General features: G+C 40.6%; 1 protein-coding gene across 3 annotated transcripts; it reads left to right on the top strand.

Annotated features, from left to right (window-relative positions):
* The first annotated feature begins 1,531 nt into the window (after positions 1-1,531).
* Positions 1,532-8,195, top strand: C16H17orf67 (chromosome 16 C17orf67 homolog). Of its 3 annotated transcripts, XR_010375483.1 has the most exons (5): positions 1,532-2,187; positions 2,874-2,974; positions 6,024-6,163; positions 6,795-6,973; positions 7,685-8,195. XR_010375483.1 is itself a non-coding variant. In XM_064467438.1 (4 exons), the coding sequence occupies exons 1-3, from the start codon at positions 2,133-2,135 to the stop codon at positions 6,138-6,140; spliced, it is 273 nt and encodes a 90-aa protein (XP_064323508.1). In that variant the 5' UTR covers positions 1,532-2,132; the 3' UTR covers positions 6,141-6,163; positions 7,685-8,195. The 3 variants fall into 3 exon arrangements, 2 of the variants coding, with proteins under 2 accessions (XP_064323508.1, XP_009499681.1); XM_064467438.1 differs by lacking the exon at positions 6,795-6,973; XM_009501386.2 differs by lacking the exon at positions 7,685-8,195 and having other exon boundaries at positions 6,024-7,678.
* Positions 8,196-17,090: the final 8,895 nt, after the last annotated feature.

Here is a 17,090-nt window from a genome sequence, read left to right as displayed (position 1 = left end):
GTCTGCCCAGATCCCTCTGCAGGGCCTCTCCGCCCTCCAGGGTGTCGACGGCTCCTCCCGATTTTGTGTCATCAGCACCCTGAATTCGTGTTCCTTCCAGCCCTGCAGCCAAGGCATTTACAAAGAGATCAAAGAGCACCGGCCCCGGGATGGATCCCCGCCAGGGACTCGCCGCCAGCGCGATGTAACCCCAGCTACTGTGACCCTCTGGGCCCGGCCCGCCAGCCCATTGCTCCCCCGCTGCGTGACGTGCTCATCCAGCTGCGTGCCGGGCGTTTTGTCCGGGAGGAGACTGTGAGAGGCAGTATCGAAGGCTTTACCGACATCCAAGAAGCTTCCACCGAGTGGCTTCCCTTGGCCAGCTAGGTGGGTGACCTTGTCCCAGAAGGAACTGAGGTGTGTTAGGCAGGACTTTCCCCTCGTGAGCCCGTGCTGGCTGGGACCAATGACTGCGTTGCCTTTCAGGTGGTTTTCGGTAACTCCCAGCGTAATCTTCCCCACAATTTTGCCGGGCACAGAAGTGAGACTGATGGGCCTGTAGTTACTGGGGTCATTGTACTATTTTTTCCTTTATTACCCAACCATAAATACTTTTCCCCCCATAATTTCATTCTGCCCTACATGTTACACTGTTTCCCCTGTAGCAGTTCTGAAAATAAATAGGTGCTGTACACTTTCAAAACAGTATCTTGAACAATTACATAAATCCATGTAGTATCCATAATATTTCTTGGATTTTAGGCTGTTGATACCTTAAAACACCTGCTGAAAAACGCACATGTTCCACAGTTCGACGACATGCCAGAACTGCCCAACTCCTGAACTGCTTCGTTTTTATCACGTGCTTTCACTCTGGTCAAGCCTTCACACCTACAGCACGGTTCTACAGTGCATCAATAATTGTACAAGCAGTTGAGCTAATCCAGCCCGGCCAGCTAAGGAAACGTGTCTCAGGGTTGCAGCCTCCGGTGTGTACCGAAGTTAAGCACACCCCGAAGGGGTCCATCTGAGGGGCCATTCACAGAGCCTCTCCCTCTGACCTGCTGTTTGATTTCTTAAACCGTCCTGTATCTTAACGTTTTTGAGACCCGCAGCTCTCTGCCAGCTTTCCCTGGAACTGGCTGGCTCGTGCAGACACAGTGGCACAGACAGAAGAAACACCGCTTCTTTAGGAAACAAAAAGGCACAAATGAAGAGACCTGCTCAGAGCCAGGCTGGCAAACCCCGGCTGAGTCCCTGTGGTGCAGGAGGTGTGGGGATGTGCTGCACCTTTCCCTTGGAGGGAATTACTCACGTGCTAATTACTCACACGCCTCGTGCAAGAGCTGCTGATAAATTCTGACTCCTCACTTCATACGCTATACTCAAAGGGACGCATCTTTTCCTACAAATCGGTGGTGCCGGTGCCATACGTCCAGCGTAGTGCTGCTCAGGAGAGGGCTGGACGGTCACATTTTGCAAGGCATAAACTAGTTTGCAACTACAGTTGTTAGCCTGTGTTCTTATTTCACACTGTGTTTACTAGTAAGGACATTTATAATCCTGTTTTCTACTAGCTGGTCCTGAAAAGAGAAGAATTATCTGAGTTTTCATTTGTTTTATTTATTAATTTGATAAAAGTCTCTCTGCTTTGTTTTTCAGCAGGAATAATTTGGCTCTGCTACCGTTAAACCACATTAATACGTACATCTGTGCTGGAGTACAGTTAGAGACAGTATTTGACAAAGGGGCCCTTTTGCGGTTGCCTTTGAAATTAACGTTCAGGAATGGACAATTGTTTCTTTTAAAACACATTCATTTATCTTAGGCACCCGAAACCATGGCTTGCTGTGCTAGATGTAAGGTCATGTGTTTTATTTTCACAAATTTAAAATACCCAGTGTAACTCTGAAGCCTAAAGTGGAAAATGGTCTTCTATTTTCTTTCCCTCAGGAACAGAGTTATGCTGAGAATGTGTGAGCAGATAATAGCCATATTCAAAACTTCAGGCCAGATGTCTTCAAAATCATACTATCACTCAAATTAGTTAAAGCATAAACAAACATTTGTGACTGACGTAGCTACTTCAAATAGGCTAATGCCTCAGTCAGCGTTCCTCATTTTGGAACAGACTGAGAGAAAGCAGAATCAAAATGAAGAAGCTGCTTGTGGTTGTCTTCTTTCTGGTCCTCATGACCACTCTTACAGGTAGGAGTTCTTATAAAACAAAGCTGCATATGAACGTAGAGCTGCAGAGCATAGTGTAATAGTATTAGTTTGTCGACCTTGTATTTTAGTAGCTTCATATTTCTTTTTTAAATACTTAACTATTTTTATATTGCGGGAGTTCCATGATTTGCTTTTTAACAATCATGCTATTGTATTAGATATTTTACTCTCGGCATTACCACACTGTAGTAATTTATTCTAAACCCAAAAAGTTTTATTTTATGAGCTTACTATTTTAATATTATTTTACCAAGGTCCTGCAAGCTAAATGTTCAATGCAATCTCTCCTCGGCAACAAAATTCTAACTCATTACTTTGAAAAATAATCCTAAAGAGTAAAGCAACACAGAAAAGAACAAAGAATTGGAAGAGTTACTAATGTCAGTGGTTAGATGGTGCTGTTATATTTTCTCATTTTAGAGAGAAACATGAATATGTAGGCTTTGCTTCATACTGGTAGAACTATAGAAAGCACAAGTATAAAAATGGTTTAAAATTCCACTCATATCTCCTGGAATGCGATCTCCCCTGGGAAGGGGCTGTAATGAAAGAACACTTTGTATATAGACAAAAATCAGGTTTGGAGACATTTCATTTTACAACTGACAGATAAAATATTAACTTTTTGGTGATTTGAGAACTAATTTCTGCTCTTCTGTCTTTAGACACTTCACCAATTTTGGCTGCAAAAGATGCCAAACAGATTCTGAGAACTCGTCGTGAAGACAGACCGAGAAAAGCTGGTTTCCCTGATGAGCCAATGAGGGTGATTTATGACATTTATTTTTAAATTACGCTAACTGGAAAAAAAAAAAAAGCAAAAAACCAACACCAAAAACCCCCAAACATTTGTGCTTAGTATTAAATTTCTATAGATTTAATTCCAAGTAATGTGTTATGAATATCACCCTTTTAAGCAGCTGAGTTCTTCCTTAAAATATTAAAAAAACTCTTTACATTCTTTCAGTTACTGTTAAGTAGCATTCTGTAAGTGCTGAATATTGCTCAGGAAATGTATGCTTGCAGAATGTGGAAATTATTTATCATGGTTCAAAAATGCCGATTAAATTATTGAGAAGAAAGTGGCTTTTCATTTATAGAAATGTGGATTTCATCAGGTTGTTCCTGAAAACCTAAATAACAGGAAATGTCTTCTGCTTACAGTACATTCTGCACTCAAGGCAGAAAGGAGATGTAGGTGTCAGCGGTCAGTGTGGAGATCGAGGTAGTTCTGAACTAGCTTTTAAAATCACTTGCTTTTATTCACTTATTTATGAATGCTACAGATAGGATGGTTTGTTATGATATTGTAGACGTTTTTTGTTGCTAGCTTAATGCAACAGCATTCTTTTGGCATGCAGTATTTACATTTATTTATTTTTAAACCATATTACAACAAAAGAAGAAGTAAAAGAACTCAGGAGCCTCCTGTTTTACTTACTTTGACAAGATGTAACATATAATTCTGCACTTCTCAGGAGATACTAGAGGTATTTTGAAATTGCTGCCTATTTCTTTCCAAAATAAATACTCTCTGCTATAATTACATGCTTCTGAAGAGGCAAAACCCACAGAGGCTAGAAAGCACACAATGGATTGTGCACGTATGATGAATACGAGGGGCTGAGTTCAGCAAGGTGCTGCACACCTCGGAGCTCCGTTGGACATGTACCCTGCGGGACTGTGGAGACAGCTGGTGCTTTTCCATCTCTCGTGGTTATTGCGTACCAGCCAAAACGAATCCACCTGGCTGTCCTGGGTGGCTGGTCGTACACCACTCCCGATGCACGCGCTGCTTTGTCAAGTGTGACGGCCGTGACAGATGAATGCTGTCACGAGAATATTGCACTGCGCTTGTTAACATCTCGTATGATCAAGGCTGCACAACAGAGCCAAAACCCAGAAGGCACGGGCTTCACTGCTGCCCACAGCACGAAGGATTGGGTTGATTTCTAAGGTGCTGTTAAACGAGCCTTACAGTTTTTGAAAATTAGCGGGAATACAGCTCCCATCTATGGTTGTGCTTAATATACCACCACAATTATATAATATGTTATGTAGTAAATATGCATTAAACACAAAATAAATAAAACAGTAGAGAAGTTGGATTGAGTTAAAACCTGTATTGCAGGAAGTTACATGCACACATAGAAGCTTTTAGTCATATGGCTTCATTTTAGGTAGTCCTGCGAGGCGCAGGGAGTCGGACTCGATGATCCTGCGGGTCCCTTCCTCGAGATATTCTGTGATTCTAGGTGGGGAGCAGAGGGAGCTAGGGCTAGAGAGGTGTCTGATTACTGACCTCTGCTGCTCCGTCCTCACCACTTTCCATCCTACCACGATTAGTAGCAAACACTTTGTTGAAAAATTCCAACCTTTTTTTTTCCCCTCTATACAACAACACTGGCTTTCTGTAAGAAAACCTGAACTTAGGAGTATGTGTTTTTCTCACCAAATGTCAAGGTTGTCAGTAGAAAAGGAAATATCCTCTGATAAAAAACCCATCCCCCGCTGCCATGTGGAATATGGAGATTTTCCCTTGTGGATGAGGGTGCGTGGCTCTGTATCCCTGTGCAGTTCTACCACCGGCTCAAGGAGAAAAAACTCATTTTGTGTGGATTCTTTGTAGTAGAATGAATTGAATGCTGGGACGGACCCACCTCTGTTCATCTATTTTAAGCAAAAGCTGTTTGTACTAGGCCAGATCATGCTGAGCTGGGGAATTTAATTTGCAGTTCTTTGTGACACTGTTTGACTTCCACAGTGCCGTTTCAGTCAAAAGGCCCGTTCAGTTACAGACAGCAAGATCTGCCATCTTTGATTATTTAAAAAATGTCATTTATATTATCAGCATGTTTCAATCTTACTTTGACCAACACCCTGCTTTTTATCATGTGGCATCTTCTCAGTCGTTTCGGTCTGTTCTCCGCAAGTTCATAACGCAGTCTCACAGAGGGGTTTGAACCAAGTCTCCCTGTGCTGCGAGGACAGAAAGCGCGGTAGAAGGCAGGACACTCACGCTTCCTGCTGGCACCCGGTGTACCAACCCTCTGGTCAGCACAAAGAGCAGGGAACTGGATGACAGTGGGAATACTCGGCCAGCGCGAAGGGTTTACGCTACAGCTGGCATTCCTACAGAGCCTACTGTGCGAAGCAACGGGGGTATATTTTGAAAAAATGTATCTCCTGTTCACAAAGCTTATGAGCCCAAATGCTTGGGACTGTAACTTCTTAAAAGTAAATTTTGTTCCTGATGGAGGCCAAGTTTTTGGTATGCAGCTCGCTTCAGCTTGATAACTTGTTGCTTACACCAAAAAACTATCAATTACTATCGGAAATTCACATTATTTTATTTAGTAGGAAAGAGCAATCAGCACTGATGCGCGCTACTGCTAGAACCCTTCAGAGTAGTGCCACGTCATTCTATAAGGGGTTAATGTTTTTTTAATCAGCAGTAATCAATTTTTAAAACAGAGTACAACAGACCTATCTGTGAGACTCCTTCTGTACCCTCAGGACCCACAGAGGCTTCTGTGTTGATGTGCAAAGATGAAATGTGTATGCAGAATTCCTAATTTATGAATATTGTTGTAAAATTCTTGTTCAACACCTTTACTGATCTGGATGGTGATGTTGTTCATTAAATATTGCTAGGTTGGGGCAAGCTGACTAGCAACACCATTTCACTATATTTGATAATTTTAAGGGGTAAATTAATTGCTCTTACACAAGCTGTAAATTTCTCCTGGTTCATTGGCCTGACATTAGATTTGAGTGATTACATAATTAAATTACTTTTTCTTTTCTTTAAATAGGAGTATATGCTTTACCTCCAGCGCTTGGAGCAGAGATCAGAAGAACAATTCCTTGAACACTGGTTGAATCCGCATTGCCTCCCACACTGCAACAGGGATTTAGTGCATCCAATCTAATGGTTTTGCCTACCCTGCAGTCGGTATATATATATTTCTCTTACAGTGTGTATTTTGTTTTTCATAATAAAAGGCAGAGCCACAAACTGGAAGACAACCAATGGCTGGAGGAAGTACCTTGTGCTGAAAAGCATCTGGCAACAGAGCAGTGGCAGGGAACATAAGGGCCCTAGGCATCAACTGTGCCACGGTACCTCTGTTTGTGTTAATGAAACATTTGATTATGCATTTCTCTGCTATATGGATACAAGTTGGTGACTGCACAACGTTCTTATTGATTTTGCTTCAGATTGCCCCTGTTTTTTCCTGTCTGCTTGTGCTCCTTTTCCAACTCATCTATTTAAGCCTTGTACTTGTTCACTTAGCTCTTGCTGGGACTGTGGCAGGATTAAACTCACCATTGTCGTCCCTGAGATATTTAAGATGGAGTCTGTCCTGCTAAGAGTTGAGCCTGTTCTGCAGTATCTCAGCTGTAATAATTTGCTCGCTGCTGATTTTTAAAATGGAATTCATTATTTAGTACACATGCTGGTAAACATTAACATAGAACATTTTTACAGAGCTTGCATGGATTATTAGTTCTGTTTATTATTTTCAACATCAGTGTAATAGCATCATTTGCTTTATTGCCTCTGTTTATCATATGCTTCATAGAGTTCAATGGGAAAATATGCTCCAAAGCGCAGCTCAGAAACCCGGCACTACTCACAAGCCAATCAGCGACAAAACGACACATCCCAATAGTTTGTGATACGGTCATCCTTTTTTTCCCCTGTGTGCTCTGCATGCAGTATCAACTTATCACTACATTAAAAAAAATGTGATGTATTGAGGTAAGGAACGTATAGAACTGTAAAAGATAAGTATAAATCATAAACTCTTCCAGTTACCCAACAGCCATTTGTGGTGCCAAAAAAAGAAGATAAACCTATATCTCTACATTTTTATAACAGCATAAGCCTTCCTGCTTACATTCCTTAAACAGACATGAAATTTGTTGACTGGGATAAATTTGACTCATCGCCATAATAGTGATGCTATATCACTCACAGTTAACTTTTTAAAATAAAAGTCGCAGATTGAGCTCCATACTTTCAAAAGCATTTAAGGAGTAGAATACAGAGGTGGTGTCTGTCATGGCTGATCTGTTTCAAAAGACAAAGTTTGTCTGCTTAAAATTCTGTTATCTATTTGTACCTGTACATATCTAAATACCTTTGAAAATCTGGATGTCGTGGTAGACTTCAATGGAGCTGTTAATCCACAAGAAGCCAAAGGTCTGAAACTTATTTAAAAACAAAAACTTAAAATTCCCAAACCTTAGCCCTAGGAGGTAAGTTGGCAGTTTTCAAAAAACCTTCCAGCTGAGACACAGTTGAAAGCTGGCTCACTTAGCAATTCTAATTCTCCTCAATAGCTGCTCACAGGCAATTCTGAAGAATTAATGTTAGAAAAGCGCTTAAATGATTTGAAGCCCTTTGTTTGTTATTAGTATGGCCAATGTCAGCATGTTTTTAAATTATATTTTCTTTTTTTTTCTGCAGATCTCTTCATGGGCACTGAAGATGAAAGATACTGTGACTGTGCTGAGGACGAGATTATTCCTGCCTTGGCTACGTGCTCAGTGGAGAGCTGAACCTCCTTGCAACACAGTGCAACCCCAGTGATACAGCAAAACTTCCAGCTATAAATGGCTGGATATGTTATAGGCCACCATATATTTTCTACCAGTAGTAACTGAATGCATGAATAAATAAATCAAGGGTTCCCCCAGTTTCTGAGATACGGGCAAGAACGAATCACTGGTTAGTCCTAGAGTATGCTTTTTAAGGGTACAGCTTTAGACTGTCTGAAGCAAAAGGAACTTAGAGGGAGAGGTCCACAGAAAGTTGGAGAATATAAACATGAGCTCAAGGCCAGCTTTCTGGGCTTTGGAGGAATCCTTAGTTACAGTTTTGTACGTTAAATAATAATGTTAAATATGTATGAAGACATAACATTTATGCAATACTAATCTATGTTTAATTGCCTGATGAATATTTCATGTATTGTTTCATAATAACAGCTTGATTCAAATCCATTTTCAGATTATTTTGTTACCTTAGTCTCCCATACTATATGCTGCTAAAATCACTGGAAGCAAGGCTCAGTATTGCAAAGTACTAAGGAAACATCACAGGACTTTCTAGGATCACCAGCTGGGAGGCACTATGGTGCAGTCTGTTCATGGTGTACTTTCTCTGCACAACTTTTCACTTTCCTTTATGATTCTGCCAGGTCAGGCACGTGTATCCAGCCACCCCTTTTCTGCCCGTGTACCTTTATAACTTATGCCTTCGTGTAGAGTATCTCGTACAGTCAGATGGTAAATATATGATGTCTGCAAAACAGCATGAAGAATGTCTTGATGGCTCTTAGATGACTGTTACAATCTGTAATGACAATAGAATTAGTTATGAATGGACCAAAGTAACTTTCAGAGTCCCTCACTGCAGTCACACGAAGAGCCTGAGGACCGGTAGCAAAATAAAACAAACAGTTTTATGAAGACACATAAGGTAATTACTGCTGCAACAGAGCATTTGGTAGGCTGAAATAGATCAACAGTCCTTCTAGTATACTTTCCTTCCAGTAAGAGAGCTCTCCTAGATGATTCCATGGAAATAATTTAAATGTCAAAGCATCAAAGGCTCAGCTTTCCCTACTGTCAAGACGAAATCATAGATTAAATCTGGGAGTGTAAAAAAGTATAATGAGGCTGCTATTGTGTGCTTCATCCAGGACACTCTCAATACAGAGATCTCAATTTGCATATCTCCATTGAAGTGAATGAAAGTCATTAGATGAAATCCTGGCTCTTTTTTTTCTTGCACAGTGAAAAATTCATGCCATCCCAATTATGCCAACTTTCACTGAGTGAAAGTTGATTTAAGTACTTCTGTGAAATAAAAGAACTCCCATGTAGTTATATTCAGTCATGAGTTAGATAACTAGGAAGGTTGAATAGTATCTTCTAGGTCTACCTTGGCAACACTGAGCTAATCCTAAAGCAAACATGTGGCATAAAGATTGTTTATTAAGTTTGCTTTTCCACATTAGGGTTGAAGGATCTCATATAGGTATCTCCAAAAAAAGCAAAGTATTGTTATGTCTAACTTACACAGAGAAAACTAGAGACAAGGAAAGGTGAGGTACTTCCAGGTACCTGTTCCATGCTTTCTCCCACTTCACAAGGGAGAAAGTTTTGGTATAGTGTTAGTAGTCTTTAGCCCACATTTGTGTCAGACTGATTCAACTAGCCAATGGGCAAAAGAGCCAACCCAAGTTTGCACTCAGATACAAATCAAAACAATTAGCAGTTTTTCTAGAATTCCAGCATTTAAGCTTCTTTACAAAAGTAAACTCGCTCTTAAAAATATCTACACTTCTGTTCTGTGGTAGAACTGACCACTGAAGTACCTCCTGGTCCATCAAGACAAGAAAAACAGCAGACACCATATAGGAAAGTCTGAAACATAAAGAATAAAGGGAGAAAAAGGTGTAAAGAAAGAAAGAACAGAAAATTATGAGGGTAAAGCAGAAAATCCTAGACTGAAACCTGTCAGTGCCTCTGTGATCCCATGATCATGAAGAACATAGCCAAGATATTTCTTTTTAAGACATCCAGCTCTTCTGCCAGGTTTAAGAAGCCAAGTCCTCCATTCATGCAAATTAATTTGGGCCCTGCAAATAAACAGAGAAACACCCTTCAACCTACCTGAGAGACAGCCAAAGAAGAGGAGGCCATCACAGCAAAGCAGGCTTTCAGCAGTTTGCTCAGAACTGGCAAACCCTGCAGTCTAAAGAGAGAGGAAAGGTGTGTGACTGCTTTAGACTACTGCCATGGATGTAGCAACCCCTCATCCTGCTTATTATACATTTCTGTAAGTCCATAAAATATATACAGTGTTTTACATGTAATCCAGCGGACTAATAAAAGAACAGGATCTTAGGGTCAGGCATAAATAAATTAACTCAAGCATTTATTATGACTCAGCAGTGAAAAAACTCATACATACTTAGCAAAAAAGGTTAACACTATGTAAACATGACACTTAGTTATAGCTACAGAAATCATGTAATTAAGCTTTTTCCAGAGTCCTTCGGTGTGGCTGCTCTATTGCATTTTTGTTCTCTTCCTTCACACAGATCTTTCCTTCAAAGCCATGCTGTGTTTGAGATCGTCTGAGGTTGAACTAGATCAAGTGTGTTCAAGGATTAGTTGGAGGTTTATTTTTCCCCATGTGTAAAAACTTGGGGAAAAATGCTAGACTTTTACACATGCATGCAAACCATTAGCTTTCCTACTGGGTAAAGATTTATGATAATCTGTATAACATTAAGTGATTAGAATTTACATATGAAAGCCATGAGAGGGCTTAATGGAATAGAAACAGGAAGAACAAATGTTCTGAAGTTTGTATGCTGAAGATGGGAAAATTGGCAAAATAGTTGATTTCCAAATGCTTTTACATGAAAAGATTACAGCAGACTTGGGAAAATCTTTCATCTGTGGAAAAGATAAACATATCATTGGTTTTAATCGCTGCCTTGTTTTATATTCAGTGTCTGCTAACTTTGTCTTTTCCCATCTGAAAACCTGCCCACTAGATGCCACTGTTTCTGCATATAAACGGCACCACAGCCCTCAATGGCTGTTTGACTCAAAATACTGCATCCCTCCTTCTCCCACCTTGTGTTTTTACTCCTTTTCTTAAAAAGTTCAGCTCAGGCGATTGAAATAAAAAGTCACCTCTAAACCAGGGAAAAAACAGACCTTTAGCAAATAGCTGATTTTTTTCCCCTTTAGATCCAAGATTGCCGTGAATGTATGTCAGTGTGGTGTCTGCCTGGTTATGTGGGTGCACCTAATTATGCCATAGAAAGAAATGGTTGGAAGTTTCTACACAGCACGTTGTAGTGGCTTGTGACTTTTTACTGTCTGCCATTCAAACGCAGATCCTAAGAAAGGATGTTGTGCGTTTGCAGAAGCTCTTCCCTCTCTGAGTCAGTCCCATTTGATCCATCTTCAGTAACCCTGAACTGTAAGCTGCAGACTAACTTATGGGTAAAAGCATCACTCTTCCTGGCATGACATTATCTTATTACATTTACTTTTAGCAGCTTGGGGGAATTGTGTACTGGGTGCTGTACAAACCTGCGCTGCAAAGGCAGACTGTGCCCAGGGCCTGAAGTGTAGCACCCCTCTATAAAGAGTAGATAAATAATATCAGCTTTAATTTAAATACACAGCACCTCAGGGAAAAAAGACAAAGGCTGGAGTTTTTGAAAGCAACAGCTTCTTCAGCAAGGACAAGACTAGATTTTATCACGGCCAGATAATTAGCAATTTGCCAGTTCAACTAATTGGCTGTTTCTACCAGACTGCCCTACCTTGCAGGACAACAAGCACTAGATGGACTTAATAAGACTAGAATTTCCAGAAATTTCACTGAAAGCAAGTCAATCACTTACTTTATTTGAAATTCACTTTCACAGTGGTGAAGGTAATGGAAAATGCCAAATTAAACGTACCAGTCTGTAGTTTAGATGATAGAGTATTTGCCCGCCTCTCACGGAGGCCGAACAGGTGAGTGTACTCTTCCATTCGCAATGACAGTGCTGCTTCTCTGGAGTATTTCTGAAAAGTGAACATGAAAGACAGAGACAAAGCAAATGCCTATAACAATCTGAAATAAATAACATGTATGGAAATATTTCTCTGCAGTACTTTGTGGGTTTCTTCTTTTTTGCCGTAGTTACAGCCTTGTAACTTGAATGTTAGAATCTTGTTTTGAATGAAGATGCCTGTTACTCTGTCTTAATTAATGAATGCATAAATAACTTCTGAACCAGTGGAGTGAAATTGGATTGATTGGATGTGATCACTCAGTAGGAATCTAGCTTAGATTCTCAGTAAAAACTTATTTTTTAATGACTAAAGAGATCAGAGTGGACTTTAGAGAGTTATCTGAGCCTTTTACAGTCTACAAAGAGTAGAAAATCTTATGAGAACTATGTGTCTTGAGATTTCTGGTATGTAATTAGAAATGCTGAGCGATCTGTCTCCTTTCTGGCATTTTAATCCTTTTTCAGGTCTGGGGGTAAAGATATGTACTAAAATGAAAACCAGTAAAAAGCAGAAAAAGTTCAAGGAACTTTGAGCTGGTACAACTACCTTTATTTACCAAATAGGCATGTCCAGCCTAGGCATGTAGGCTCAACATGAAACCAAAAGTTGGAAGCACTAGTATTATTGCAAAGCTCAAGCTCATTTTGGTACTTCCTGTCTTCTTTTCAGGATATTTCAGGAAGTGATGATCAGTTGAAGTATAATTTTTTTCCAAATTCGGAGGGATTTGGATCTAAGGGTCCATCGGGGCATCTCTCTTCATTGCACAATGTATATAACATGAGTATCGTGCACATACTTTTCTTAAACGGAGTGAGCCCAGCTTAAATATAGGAGATCTTAGACGAAAGGGGGCAGAATATTGCTTCATTTGCATATTTTCATAATAAAGAGCAACTATTGAGTGGCTTCAAATAATTAATTCAGCATAATGCTCCAAATGTTCAGAGTATTCTTGGCTTAGAGATTTGTTCTTGAACTCTTTTGGTGTGACTATGGATATGTGCCTACTGTACCTATAAAAATAAGATCAGAACCCAGTCCACAAAATGCCTGCATGATCAGATTCACAGCACTTCTACTACCCAGACACCAACAGAGCCCAATATTCCACTTAAGGCAATCGGGATATACTTCTATATACTTCCCATACAGTGTATAGGATTAGTTCCAGCATCAGTAATAAACGTCAAGCAGATGAGAAAAATTATTGACACACATAATTATTTGCAGAATAAGATCTTGTCCTGGTTATTTAGGAGATATAGTTCTAGTACATAGATTTACCCCGTTCAACCAGCAGATTGCTCATGTTTTGGTGGGCCAGTTTTACTTTTGGCCAAAGCCAGGCTTAACAGACAAAGTCCAACTGCTCTGCATGTTGGCACAGCCTCTATCGATCAGTTAGAGGCACAGCTTAAACGAAGTCCTGCAGAATGACAGGTTTTCCCCTCCCTGGTTGGGAGAGGATGGGCCAAGCAATGTCCATTAGATGACTATAACAGAGTTCACCTGCCTCACAGCGATCCGAGGTGTGATCAGTCATGGGTGATTTAAATAAGCAGGGTTTGCTGCATACCTGCATAGAATAAAAAAGCCAAACACAAAACCAAACCGTAGCAGTAATAACAATGGATCAAATGTAAATAAAGCATTCTTAAATTAACAATGAACAAAGATGGGATTTATCTGCTCTTTCTAGGTCATGATTCCTTTAATCCTAAAGTAGATTCTCAAAATCGGCATCCTACTAGTGTCCATTTCTTTTCATTGTTTAGGGAGGGACCCAAAGCCTATAAAAATTGTAACTGAGCTTTCTCAAAATCCAATCCTTGGTAGTTATGCAAAAACAACAATTGTATAGCAGTGGTATGGCTATTTTTATGCTGAGACACCTGTGTTCATGATACTTTGAACATTTGACTCCTGAGGTTGAAAAGCAAACAATGCTTATGAAGTTCTGAATTTCACTTGGCAGCATCTTTGTCCGTAGCTAACCAGAGAGCTAGGCAGGTGCCCATGGAACGCTTGGGAGGGAGAATCTTCACCCTTCAATCACAGGGCAACAGCAGCATCTTCCTGTACAAGCAAATCCTGCCTGTGTCAGACCCTTCACAACACATGGTTTGGCCTCACCCAGTCTGGCATAAGAACAGCTCTCCCTCCTTACCCCAGCTCGCTCCCACCTGCTCTTTGCACCGCTCAAGGATTGTTTCATAAGCACAGCACCGTGCAAGAAGTCTCCCTTCCTTACAGAGCACTGCCTCAATCCATTCCTCCAGGAGACCCTTTGCAATCATGGGCAAAATCTGACATTCGGTATGTAAAACCACAAGATTTTAAGCAAAGGAGGTAGTAGTTTTACCTCAGACACACAGAGATCTGGAGTCTGAAATTAATCCAGGCTAACAGTATGCCCTTCAACTCCATTACTTTGGATCAGCTTGTGCTGGGAAGCAACTGGGGACATTGGGCAATATTAGTGACTTGCCATGTGATTTGTAATGGAGAAAGGTTTCCATCCTACTGCTATGCTTCTGTTATCAAAACACGGCTCATGAGCCTATAAGCAATTTGCAGAGCACTTTTTTTTTTTTCTGGCAAAGGCTCTGATCAAGGCTCTGGGAAAAAACAACAGTAAAAAAGAAAGACTAGCACGGAGTGGCAGCCACAGAAAGAGCCGCAAAAAGGGTTTTGTGCTCATTCATTGGTGCCATGGCACACACAGGAACAGCACTGGGCTCTTGCTATCCGTAGGGAATGGAACACTCCATCAAAACAGGGTCAGGCTGTTCCTGTAGTCATGGAAGAATACTAGTACAATAGATTTATAGGTCCAATGGAAAACTTTAATTTACCAGGACATGACAATGCGTCTGTGGCCAACTTGTATAAAATTTACTCCTTTATACCTTAGTAACATGTCACTGAATATTTACTCTTAGTCTGCAGATATATTTATCATCCATGCAGCACCCCAACCCGTCAAAGAGCCCTACTCAGAGTTGGACGTGTTGGATTCCTCGCCTTCCTAAAAATGAAATGGCAACGAATTAAAAAAATAATCCTTTGAAATGTTCTGTTCACAAAGCAAATTCTTCCTGGAAGCAACTGACAGGTATTTAGGGTTAAATAAGGGCAGACTTCTCACAGCAAACGGAGTATCAGGAGACATACTCTTTTGTTCACACACCAGCTAGACCTGTGGCCAACAATTACATGCATAGGGAATTGTTCACAGCAATACTGTGCAGCTGTAGATTTGTTTTGTTTCTAGTCTATATTAGGTTATTCTATACTGTCCTCACTGTGCTATTCTGTATGATCTACTGCTGCTGTTTTACACTACAGCTATACTGTATTACTGTATGAATCGCATTTCAAATAGGTCACCGTAGAGGAAACTCTCAGACTGCACAACGGCCAAATACCATGATTCACAATAATCAGAGCCTTGAGCCTGAAAAAGAAATAATTTAAAAATAATAAACCCCCAAATATTTAGGGCCTTATTCTGTAAAATATGAGTAAACCTTGCTCATGGGAGTCATCCAGTGAATTCCAGCCTTCCACAGGAGTAAAGTCACTATGGTACACGGTACTCAAACATTTTTTTTCTGTTGTTACCAAGGACAGTTTTGCTAAATCCTAAATATACTCATTTCCTTGCTAACACAGAAGGGGCCAACAGGCTGGTGTTAAGAATACGGTCTGGGATGGATCAAGGTTGAACTGCTACTGGTCATCTCCTAGAGTCACATGAAGAAACCAGAATCTCATCTTTCATTTAGAAAACATGGTTCTAGTCCCCACAGATACAAAGAAAAGCTTGAAATATGAATTGTGTACAGCAGATTCTGCCTGCATCTTTAGGGAGGGAGCAGTTCCAAGACATTTGACGTATTCTGACATTACTGGCAATTCTAAGGAGGGCCAGGTTAAAGTCTGAGGGCAAGAGGCAGCATGAGACACCACGGTAGACCATAGCTTGCTTTCATTCAGCCCTGCCAACCACACACGTACATTTATTCATTTTCCAATTGTGAAGATCACAATTTTAGGTTCACAGGCAACAAAATTCATTTCAAAGCAAAAGCAAAACAAATAAATGTAGTAGATTCATGTCTACCTATGTTTATATTTGTATATGCATATATTCACAGATATTTTAATGTACTCTAAATTATAGAAATTAAGCTTATGTTTCAACAGCGGATGGATCTGAATCGCATTTCAGCATTCCAGCTGCAGTAATTAAGGTTTTCAAGAACATATTTTGCCCAGAGTAATTTATTTTTCAGTCCTCAATATTTGAGGACATTTCAGTGATACACAAAGTTTTGCTAACATCAAATCTATAGTCCTGGAGGAGGTTTGGGGGTTGGGGTGTTAATATTTGGTATTTTAGATAAGAGCCATAGCAGAAACCAAACTCTCCGCCCCCCCCCCCCCCCCCCCCTTTGTCTCTGTTTACCATTTGATGCTTTAGAGCTGCCCAGGGAAAGAGAGAAAAATATCTTCTATTTCACATTGCACAGCTGTTGCACTGCCGGAGAAAAACATTTTAAATATTAATATGGCTTTGGGGCTAAAAGCGTTTCTTAAGAGGCACTTCAATGCAATGAGCTTCAGCAAAGTGAGCAATCACAAAAATAGAGTCAAAGACCAAAATCCCTCCAGCTGATAGTAAGCCAATTTATTTATCTTTTGGTGCATGCCTACAGAACTCATTATGTGTGATTGTATCAGTTACAGCTTTCCAGTCCAACCTCAGTAAAGAACAGCTGATAGATGCAATAGATTATGACTTTTGGAGTCAGAAACATCTTCCTTTTCTCACCCCAAACTTTAAGTGTGAATGGGACTATCTCAGTTCTCTCTTCCACAGCAGCTTTAGCGAACTGGGGATACTTCCCAGCAGGTTAGGGTGCTTTTATCAGCTGCACAGCCTCCTCTACCCAGTAAATTCTGCAGCTGTGGTTAAACTGCCCAGGGAGGTTAAAGCTTTCTTACCCAATATTACTATTGTGTCTAAGGGTGTATATCATGGTTTCTCATTTAGCTCTGCCCCAGGCCATCCTGTGCACTAATCATTCCAGCTGCACCTAGGGGTGACTCACCCCAAAGGTGCTCACAGTGTTCCATCCCACCCAAGAAAGAAACAGGCCTTTCCCTCAACCAAAATAGTCTGACAGTGGATTTCAAACAGTGCACTGAACAGAGGGCACTGCTTTAACTTTGGCTAGGATCCACCCTGAGGAGGCACGATTCTAGCACCG

This window comes from Phalacrocorax carbo, chromosome 16, assembly GCF_963921805.1.
Source record: "Phalacrocorax carbo chromosome 16, bPhaCar2.1, whole genome shotgun sequence".
NCBI classification, from domain to species: Eukaryota; Metazoa; Chordata; class Aves; order Suliformes; family Phalacrocoracidae; genus Phalacrocorax; species Phalacrocorax carbo.
Note: the sequence above shows the minus strand (reverse complement) of the source record. Positions and strands in the feature narration are given on the sequence as shown.